Raw genomic sequence first — 10,054 nt, forward strand, 5'->3', positions numbered from 1 at the left:
CATCGTCTCTCTCTACAAGTACCCTTCAAGGCATTTACATTTACATTGCAAATGGCATTACATTTTATAGTGCCGATATAGATATATTGTCTTCTTCTTTAATTTTGTCACACGCCAAAGTCACCGCCCAACAATCCGTCCAAATCAAACTCCTTGGCCCACGAGGAAACAATTTCGGTTTGTTCGACCTTTGGTGGTTCCTTCTCGCCTCTCAACGAGCTCTTTGGAGCGTTTGGATCCGATGGTTCTTCTGCACTCTGTTTCGAAGCTTTTGGTAATGTCCACCCTATAAGTCTGCCGTCCCTCCAATCGTTCAAGACAGACAATGCGGCAGATTGCATATTTGGAATGCCGCCTTTGCCCAACCTTCCCTTGGTTCTGGCAATGTGGATCAAAAAATGCTTGGAAAACTCGTTCAAGTCCGAGGACGGTATTGGAGGCAACTCGTAAAAGCTTTTCAAGCCGTCTGCCATTTCGGTGTTGTTTGAAAATTTTTTCAAAAGGAGCTGCACTGCTGAAACGGGGTCGGTTATTTGCTTTGGCGGGATGGCAGACAACAACGCGAGCTTGGCGTTCTGCTGCAGCTTGGATTGCTTCTTGGTGTTCATGATTTCGTCTGGGAACACGATTCCGGGAGAGTCCAAGATTTTCAACTTGTTGTCAACCTTGACTTCTCGCATTGAAGTGGTTACACCGGCTTGGTTTCCCACTGGGCAAGCTTTGGAGCTATTGTTGTGTCTCTTGGTCAAGGCGTTGATGATCGAGGACTTGCCGACGTTGGGGTACCCAATCACTCCCACCACAACTGATCTTTTCAAATTCGACTTGTTGGCGTACGATTTCAACGCCTTCAACAAGGTTTCTGCTGTGGCAGTATTGGTCAAGTTCTTGTTGAATGACTTTGCGTTTGTGGCCCCCGGTGCCGCCTTGATGGGGATGGTTGGAAACGACGATTTGAGGAAATTTAACCATTGGTTCAACGAGTCGGTGGGGATCAAGTCCACTTTGTTCAAGAGTAGGATGAGTCTCTTTCCTGGATTTTGCAACACTGCTTGCTCCACTTTTCTCGACCTCGTCGATTCGGGATCTCTCGCATCAAGAACGTACAACACCACGTCCGATGCATCGACCACAGCTTTGAATATCTTGTCATATGACTTTCGCGACTTTTCAAGTGCCCCCTTTTCCTCCTCATCGTCATCGTCGTCAGCGGCAACGTCACTTATGTTGTATTCAACATCTTCCTCGGAATCTATCATCTCGTCGTCAACTTCTCCATCGTATTCCTTGGCAGCCTGTTGAGCAGACTCTAACAAAGCGCCAAGGCCGTTTGCGCCATCGTCTTCTTCTTCTTCTTCTTCCTCCTCCTCCATCTCATCGTCGTCTATTTTTTCACCCCGTGACAAGGCTTGCTCCTTTGCCAACTGCCTCTGCAACTTCAATTCCTCCTTCCGTTGCTGGTCAGCGCGTCTTCCCTCCTCCAACTCCGTAATTATCTTGTCCTTGTATGGGAAACTTGCTGGGATACCGGGATCTTTCACATGTCTTGACTTCCAAGTAACATCCTTCTTTGATAGTTTCTTGTCCTTCTTTCTCTTTGCCGCTGCTTTCTTTTTGATACCTTCCCGCATACGGGTAGTCACCCTCTTTGACGTTGGCTTCTTGACTCTCATCTCTGCTGGCTGTGACGCTTGAACGAAGCAGGAAACTGGGGAATCTTTGTCGGTAAAATGAAAAAGCACTGAGATGCTCTTCGCTTCAACTAATTTGCGAGTTTCAGTGTGTACATACAAGGCAGAGACAGAGACAGAGAGAAGAGGCAAAAAAAAAAAAAAAAAAAGTTTTGCAGTGAATAAAACTAAAGCCGCCCAACAACCTTTCCAATACCCCCTATCGCCTACTCCTCCTTGGTTTTTGAATTTTTTCTTCTTCCCATTCACTCTTCAAAAGCATCATACTCCAGAAGTTCAGCTGTCTCGTCCTCGTCTATGTTGTCGTCGCCAGTTTCGCTGTATGAGAGTTTTCTGTCTTTACTTTTTTTTGTGGCCGCGTTTGCTTGTTTTTCAGGAGGTTTGTCTCTGAACGTAGCAAACTTGGGTTTATCATTTTTGATTCTGGATGGGTTCAGGTATCCCACGTGTTCTGTTTTTGGCTTGGATACCTTGGGCGCAGACATCACGTCGAGTGTGGAAAACCCTTTCATTTCGTCTCCTTCTTCTCCTTCTTCTTCTTCATCATTGTCGCCGTCGGCGTCTTTCGGCAACCAGCGGACTCTCTTTTGCTCCTTCTCGGTGAGAGAAGGTCCTTTCAACACCCCGGAGACGAGTCCCTTGGGCTTGGCGATTTCAATTTCCACGTTCTGGTTCTTCAACACTTTGAATGTCCCTTCTGCGTCGGGTTCGGTGGCTTGCAGCTCGAGGACTTGCTTTGCTGGCATGGGGTACGGGTAAAGATCCTGTAGGTCCTTCGATAGTAACCGGTTGAGCAACTTCTGCTTCACCGTGGTTTTGAAGTTATTCTTCACGGAGGGGACTTTCCATAAAACGTAGTCTGTTGTCTTTTTAATGTCCTGAGGCGTAAACACCAACTCGATGGAGTCTTTAAATGGAACTATGGCTCCATGGACCCCTAAATTGCATGCGTATAGAAGCAAAAGGGCTTTCGAGAGCAACATGAAGAACTGTCATCAACCTATTGCGTAGAAGCATCTGAGAAAAGACATTTGCACTGGCTACACTTTTTGATATTCATGAGACCGGTGGTGTGGGGAGGGGGGGGGGGGGGAGATCTCTCTTTGCAGCCAGAGAATTGCTGCAAAAAAAATAAAAAAAAAAAATGAAAAAAAGGCAAGCACACTGCATCTTCTAACTTTCGTCTATTCTTTTATAAGTCTATACTTTTTTTTCCTCTTCTTCTTTTTCTATTTTCCTTTTTCTTTTTCTTTTTTTTGTTTTTACCTACTCCAAAGAGCTTTTTGATCTAGTGATGCTTGCACCGCTCGGACTTCGAAGCGACTCTTTGCTGTTGTTGGTGCCACCGGGGTAAAAAGTGCTCTTCTTGGTCGACATGAAGGGCTTGTTCAAGAAATTATTGACACGCGGATTGAAATGCTTTGGACTCAGAGCATCGTGATAGTCTGGAGGAGCGCTGCGTTGAGCACCTGCTTCGTACTCGTCATTCAACCCGATTGCCAGCCTTGTTCTCAAGAAAGTAGACAGATGCAGGGTGGAGTTTGACGATTGTTTTGGCGATTGTTGTGTCCTGACCCCGCCCACTCCTTCTTCCAAATTGATTTGCTCGAGCTGTTGATACGATGCTGCACCTCTGTCACCAAAATATTTCCTCAAAAAACCTACCCTGGAGGCAGCCGAGCCTATTTTTCTTTTCAACTCAAAGGGAACTTCAAACCTGCGCAACCCATTCCCCCATTTTCCAAGATGGCCCTTGCCAAAATTGTAGATGAAAAATGCAAGCAAGAAAAAGAAAATAATCGAGTAGATAAAGTGGCCAAGGGCTCCGTCTTGCTCGTCGTCGCTATCATCGTCGAGGGTGTACCCACTCTTGGAAGCACCTCCCGGGATGAACTTGTGTCCCGATATCTCACTTGGGAAAATCCCAATTACAGGTTGACTCTTGTCCTTTGCTGCAGGTTCTATTTGCGAAGAAGCAAAGAGCAAGATTTTCCCCAATGTCCATGATAGTTCTTCGCCCTCCACTGAGTCGGCCGATTTGAACGGAACGTGTTTGCTCATGATTTTTTTGGAGTTTTCGTCTTGGCTCTCGTCCAGATCCAACTCAAAGCCTATTCTGGGTAGCTCGAACCCTTCATGCAACACATTCATCACCCAACTGGCTTTGAAACACGCGTCTTTCAAGAAATCTTCGCTCAATCCCGAGTAATGTCCCTGTTTCGACTGTTCCAAGACTTTGCCCCAGCTGCTCTCGCAGTATTCCTTCACTTTCACATTGAAACCCTTAAAGTCGTACTCGCCGCCGCTCTGGAATATGTCGTTTGCCGTGTACCAGTACTCGGATATCCCAACAAACTTGTCCTTGGTAAAGTCCAACTTGGGGCCATGGATCCCGTTGAACAAACAGGGCTCGTCTTGGCACGGAATGCTCTTCATTAGCAATGGATAGATGGACTTGATGCACTGTTCGTAGTTTCCCACACCTTCAACAACGTACTTTTGGCCTTCTCGAACATGGTCAAACACGGCTCCTTTCGGCAAGCAGGGGTCGTTGATGTGGTTTTGAAGACCCGGGTTGACGCTGGCTAACGAGATCAATTGACTAATGTATCGTTTGCGGGCCTCATTGGCACCAAATCCCAACCAAGTAGCAACAAACACGTTCCAGTCCTGTGTTTCCCCGTTGATGTTTCTCAAAGTGACTCGAGACAAGTCATTTTTGTGACTCTCGATTTGCTCCGCTGACGATGGAACAAAGGCAATCTGAGTAGAAGCTCCTCCCATATCCATAAAACCCACGGAGTCGTGAGTGGCTGACTTTGAGTTATAATTTGTAAACAGGCCCATCAAGTAGTTCAAGCCTAGCCATCCATATATCCCCTCGGTCGACCCATCTATAGTCTGAACAAACGAGTCACAGTCCGGGAGATAAAAGTCCGTGTTCTTCCTGATACTGGAACAGGTCTCGCTCAATATCGCCTCCTGAGTTTTCTTTGGAAGTAGTCTCATTCCTGCCGTGCTCAATACAAAAACAGGCGTATCCTGTCGATTTTCCACTGGGATGATCAGCTCGGCAAACCGCATCAACTCCGAATAGTGCTGGCTCCATATTTGCTTGATCTTGGCCTTGGTGTTGTAGGACGATATCCCGGGGCTTATTTTCTTGCTCCAGCCCTTCTCCTGCAAAATCAGCGGAAGCGACTGAAGAATGGTGGCTTCTTTTGTAGATTGCATTTGCGCTTTGGGATCTTTCCACCGATAGATTTGAATTCGAGACCCCGAGGAGCCGGAGTCGATGACAATCCCGTACTTGTCGTCATTCCCTTCGTTCCCACCGGCTCTGGCCTGGATATCCGAACCCAATCCTGACATGATCCAAAAAAAGATAAAACAAAGGTGGGCGGTTGGGGTTTTTTGTTAAAGCTGGCAAACAAGTCACCAGTTCACCAAATGCCACACTCACTCTCTCGAGTTGAAGAGTTCAAAAAAAGCGAAAAAAAAAGAACATGAAACATGAAGCGGAAAAATCGTAACAATCAACATAAGCCTCTCACCACCTGTCTCAGCCCCCCCTAACTCAGAGTCTCCGCCACGCGCAAAGGACGATAGACGTCTGATCTCGGTTGTTCTTTATCTTTTGCTAACCGACAAAGTCAATTGACATCTTTCAAGAAAAAAAAAAGGTTTAAAAGTGAATAGCCTTGCCCCGGCTAGAGATCAAAGAATCGTCAAGTCAATGATAGTGTTGCCCAATACTCCACCAGTCCCAGTCCAGATTGAGGGCTCGACCACGGCTCTACCGGCTCAAGTGTTGTCGCTACGGACATCTTTACAGAATGTCAAGTTGGCGACGTACAACGACTCCATAAACTACGTGGTCAACCTAGAAAAATACCTCGACTCCATCGATCAAATCTCCGACGGCGTGGACGCTAGTGAGACTTTTGTCAGCTCCAATATACCCTGGAACCACTTGTCCAAGACGAAATTCAAGCAGTTCTTCAACACGGGGAACAAGAAGATCGAGTCGGTGAGATGGTCGTTGATGAACGAATTGATCATGACCTCTCTTTCCATCAGCTTGATTTACGTTAGAATAGCGTCGGATTTGCTCAACAGCACCATCGACACTGATGTCGAACCTCCTGCAAAGGCAGAAGAATACAACGAGAGCTGGAAACAAGTGATGAATTTGTACAAAAAGTCCATTTCTTTTTTAATGTATGAGCAGCTGTTGGAGTCGAAACAAGGCTCATTCTCCGAGGGGGCACTAAAAATCAACCCGGTGCTTATACCGTTCTTGTCCAAGATCAGCGAGATTTGCATTCAAGTCTCGATACTAGCCAAGTACTTGTGGATAAACCGGGCGTCCATCAACTATAACGAGCAAGTGACGACGGAGAATAATGCCACCTTGGCCAAAGTTGCCATTTTCTGCGTCAACGAGTTGGAAGCGTCGCAAAAGCTCTTGGAGAGTCTATTGCACTCAACGGGGAAGAAAACTGAAGCTGACAATGAATTGATCAATCTAGATTACAGAGACTGGGAAGACTACTTGCTGTTGTTCAAGAGATATATCAGCGCTTATGCCGGATTATTCTTGGCCATCCAAAACTATAGGGATGACAAAATCGGCAACGCCCTTGGCTTGATCCGGTATAGTCTTTTGGCATTGCAGAGCAAGAAGGACTTGCCACCAAGCTCAACTTTGCACAAGAAATTTTCCTTTCAGAAAATTCGAAACAAGGTCCAGCAGCGAAGTCAAGAGAATGTACTACAGAGCTTAAATTCGATTTCAACTTTGGACATCAAGAGGTCGGCTTTCAATGATAAATCCGGTATCGTGCTAAACGATCTCGCGTACTTGTATGACCAATTGATTAGGTTGAATTTGAAATTCACCCTGGAGAATGATAACTTGAAGTACCAAGATGTCGTGCACTGGTCGTCAGTGGGGTCCGACTCCAAATGGCCCATCGGATGCAAGATTCCAGTTTCAAACATCGAACCTTACGAGGTCCATAAGAGTGTGGAAAAGTCAGAAAATGAATACGCTGGTCGAGGATCATACTTCTGAAAGCCCGATATATATATTCATATAGTTGGAACCAAAATGAAAAAAAAAACCATGCCTTTGAAAAGAATAATATACAAACGATGAAAACCAAAAAATAAACATAAAAAATAAAAAAAAAAAGTAAAAACGAATTGATTGAACCCTCAAAAAATCCCGGTTGATGTGTGCGTGTGTCACCCAACCTTGAGCAATGCCTTCCCTCTTTCTCACCTTCCCGAGCGTGAAATATTCAAATATAGAACATGGTGTTTTGGATGTTTTGCGCGATATTGTCACCAAGCTTTTTGCGACAATAATCAAGAACAGAACCGCCAGATACGATTTCCCTTGGCGTGGGACCAATGTAGCACCTACCGCGCGTGCACAACAAATCTGCATAGTAAGCTGCCGGGACAACCTTGACGCTCTTTGTGGCCCTGCCAAACGTGTGGCAAAGATTATACGTGATTCTTTGAATTTCATCCGACGTGTAGTTGTTTTCATCGTGCAACACGTAGTAGTGTGCAGGTATACCGGTTCCTTTCAAAGCCTGTTGTGACTGAATGTAGAAATCAAAATAGGCAATCGAGGTTATATCTCTGTCGACAACGGTGCCGGGGATAACATTGTCGTTCGACATCGAAGCTATGGTCTTTTTGGTTGCCAAACTGACTGCATTCTCCTCGAGGGGCACGAAACGGGTCTGATGTCGCTTAACAACAACGATAAAAGTAATCTTTGGGTTGAAAGCGACTGCGTTGGCCTTGCCGTATTCTCGGAACGCCGCCTTGACTTTGGTCAACTCTTCTTTGAGCACAGTATAGTACTGCCCCTCTGAGACCCCGTCGCGGTAAAACAAGACTTTGCTAGGCAATTTGCCAACTTTTTTCCTGAAGTTTGCAATTCGTTCCATCACCATCTCTTTGATGTCGGAGATAACCTCCTGTCCTCCAGTTTGAACGCGGAAAGAGCCGGGGAAATTGTTGAAAATGCCATCCTCGCTGCCGACAACCGAAGCAACTGAAACAGCTTTTTCGTTTTGCTCGCCAGTTGGGTGCGTCACATCGGCGCCAAGAATCAATAAGGGTACTTTATTCTGGTCGTGAAGGCCCTTGCTACTCGCGTCGGATAACTTGTGGTTGGAACCACCGAGCTTCAAATTTACCTTCATGCCAACTTGAGCAAACACCATCATATCAAAAGAGCCAAATTTAGTCTTTTTGATAAAGTTGTCGATAACAACACAGCTGTTGGCAACACCCACTTTCAAATCGGCAACTCGTTTCACTGCGCGGTAGTACTTGGCATCCTTGTTAGACAACACAACCAACATGTAGTCAACTTTGTCCTGAGTTTTAGCCTTTTGGAACAACTTTGTAAGCTCCCGCTCCATCGAGTCGTCGTCACGCACAGCAGCGTTGTCCAAGTCGAGCATGTACTTCAGAAAATTGGCGCTGTTTTTGATGCCGAGTCTGTTGAGTTCCTTGAAAAACAACTCTGTGGCTTCTTGGAGACTTGCCCTCTTACGGTCAAAGAATTTGTCTCGTAATACCATAACACCAAACTTGTACAAACTCTTGCCAGTGGGCGGTTTCAAATACTCCATTTTTTCCAAATTCCAAACTCCTTTCCGTTTCTCATTTCTACCATTGAACGCTTCTTCCCTGTAAATCACCATTTTGTTGCCCTTATACTCGATACTTGGTGCCGGCAAGATACGCGAGGGGATTCTGGTAAACTTGTCATCAATTTTACCAAAATCAACCTTGCTGAGAATATTGGCCTGTTCTTGAGTCAAAAATTTAGCCTTTTGCATAGGTCTCAAAGCAGTCAAGTTGATCAAAGTTTTCGTGTCATACACTTCGCCTTTGAATCTTTGATTCGGAACAATATAAGCAACTTCCATTGGTAAAGAAGCGGTGCCGCCAATTTGGATCAAGGGCAACTGCGGATACTTTAATTTTATACCCCATTTCGATGCAAAGTAAGCAGCCACCGTCGTGAGCTCGCCATTGGCGTTTTCAAATTTTAAAGTGTTGCAATTGTTTTTAAAATCAAAACCCTGAATAGCCTTGCCGGACCTTTTCTTGAGGTAATTCCTGTACACCTTGACACCCTTTAAAAATTGCTGAATCAGTCTAAAGTTTGCCTCAGTTGGAATAGAGGCCAATTGGCAATAGTCCTGGACCAAATCAATCACATTCATGGGCTGTCCATTTGATTTTTCTGACTTGTAGAAAATACCCGGAGTTGGGTTCAAATTCACCCTCACTTTTCCAAACGAGCAACGAACAGATACAACGGTGCCCAAGGCTATCAATAAACCCTTTTGGAAGTTTTCAATGGGCGATGACTTGTCAAAAAGGAAAAACTTGTTGGAGCCAATGCCAACAACGTGTTGGTTTTCTAAAATCTTGGACCCAATCACGGCAATAAGGGCATTGGTATATTCTGCCGCCTCTTGGAAGTCCTTGGTGTAAGTTTGAAGAGTCAGGATTTTCATCAATTCGCTGAAGTTCAACTCCTTCACATACTGGATCTTTACCGATACTTGCCTGTCCGGAATGGGAAACTTCAACACGTCTTCAATTGGCAACGGTACGGTTGCATACATCATATTAAAATCACGATAGTAGATCTGGGATCGCTTGGATCTGAACGGCTCCGCGACAAAGACATAGTTTTCAAGCGCCAGTTTAGTCGTCAATAGAGGCTTTTTAATCTTGTCCTTCTTGCCCGACTTGTCGCTTTTCGTTGCCTCGAGATCCAGTTGGTCTTCAACTTCGGCAAAATAAACATACAATTTGAAATTCGTCACGGTGTACTTGAGAAAATTTGTAGCCACGTCAACTGCAGTACCTTGCACACCGTAATCGTGACGCAACAAAATCTGGTGAGGGTCTTCAGAAATCTGGCGTGCAAAGGTTTTCTTGTACTTGTTGATAGCCTCCAATGAGCTTACTGCTTCGGCCTTTGGCGTAAATGAAACTTTTACATTCTCCAATTTTTGCAACCCCAAGCCTGCGCCGGTTCCGGGGCCACCAAAACCTCCTCTATCTCCACCACGTCCTCTGCCTCTAGCTCCACCTCTGTCACCGCCTCCTCCTCTACCTTGAGAATGATAACCCATTGTGGAAACAGCTTTATTTTAAACCACTTATAATAGTCATAAATTAAAGTGAAATAGTATGAATAAAACTAAAAATAAATTAAACATAATTACAGTCTAAAAAATCCAATCCAAAAAAAGGGAAAACTAATTTGCTTAGAAAGAAGGGACTTGTGGATATTGGATGAGTGGTTCATA

At 45.1% G+C, this 10,054-nt stretch overlaps 5 protein-coding genes across 5 annotated transcripts; 1 reads left to right on the plus strand and 4 right to left on the minus strand. All coding sequences in view use genetic code 12, as the record gives it.

Annotated features, from left to right (window-relative positions):
- Positions 1-107: 107 nt before the first annotated feature.
- Positions 108-1,673, minus strand: LODBEIA_P50580 (uncharacterized protein; the record flags this gene model as incomplete). The annotated part of the gene is made up of 1 exon (XM_066975348.1): positions 108-1,673. One exon carries the CDS (start codon positions 1,671-1,673, stop codon positions 108-110), a length of 1,566 nt encoding a protein of 521 aa, XP_066831996.1.
- A 263-nt stretch (positions 1,674-1,936) lies between these two features.
- On the minus strand, positions 1,937-2,674 carry LODBEIA_P50590 (uncharacterized protein; the record flags this gene model as incomplete). Its single annotated transcript, XM_066975349.1, has 1 exon — positions 1,937-2,674. The coding sequence occupies one exon, from the start codon at positions 2,672-2,674 to the stop codon at positions 1,937-1,939; it is 738 nt and encodes a 245-aa protein (XP_066831997.1).
- Positions 2,675-2,957: 283 nt separating this feature from the next.
- LODBEIA_P50600 (uncharacterized protein) lies at positions 2,958-5,063 on the minus strand (the record flags this gene model as incomplete). The annotated part of the gene is made up of 1 exon (XM_066975351.1): positions 2,958-5,063. One exon carries the CDS (start codon positions 5,061-5,063, stop codon positions 2,958-2,960), a length of 2,106 nt encoding a protein of 701 aa, XP_066831998.1.
- A 364-nt stretch (positions 5,064-5,427) lies between these two features.
- Positions 5,428-6,768, plus strand: LODBEIA_P50610 (uncharacterized protein; the record flags this gene model as incomplete). The annotated part of the gene is made up of 1 exon (XM_066975352.1): positions 5,428-6,768. One exon carries the CDS (start codon positions 5,428-5,430, stop codon positions 6,766-6,768), a length of 1,341 nt encoding a protein of 446 aa, XP_066831999.1.
- Positions 6,769-6,997: 229 nt separating this feature from the next.
- LODBEIA_P50620 (uncharacterized protein) lies at positions 6,998-9,877 on the minus strand (the record flags this gene model as incomplete). The annotated part of the gene is made up of 1 exon (XM_066975353.1): positions 6,998-9,877. The coding sequence occupies one exon, from the start codon at positions 9,875-9,877 to the stop codon at positions 6,998-7,000; it is 2,880 nt and encodes a 959-aa protein (XP_066832000.1).
- Positions 9,878-10,054: the final 177 nt, after the last annotated feature.

This window comes from Lodderomyces beijingensis, assembly GCF_963989305.1.
Source record: "Lodderomyces beijingensis strain CBS 14171 genome assembly, chromosome: 6".
NCBI lineage: Eukaryota > Fungi > Ascomycota > Pichiomycetes > Serinales > Debaryomycetaceae > Lodderomyces > Lodderomyces beijingensis.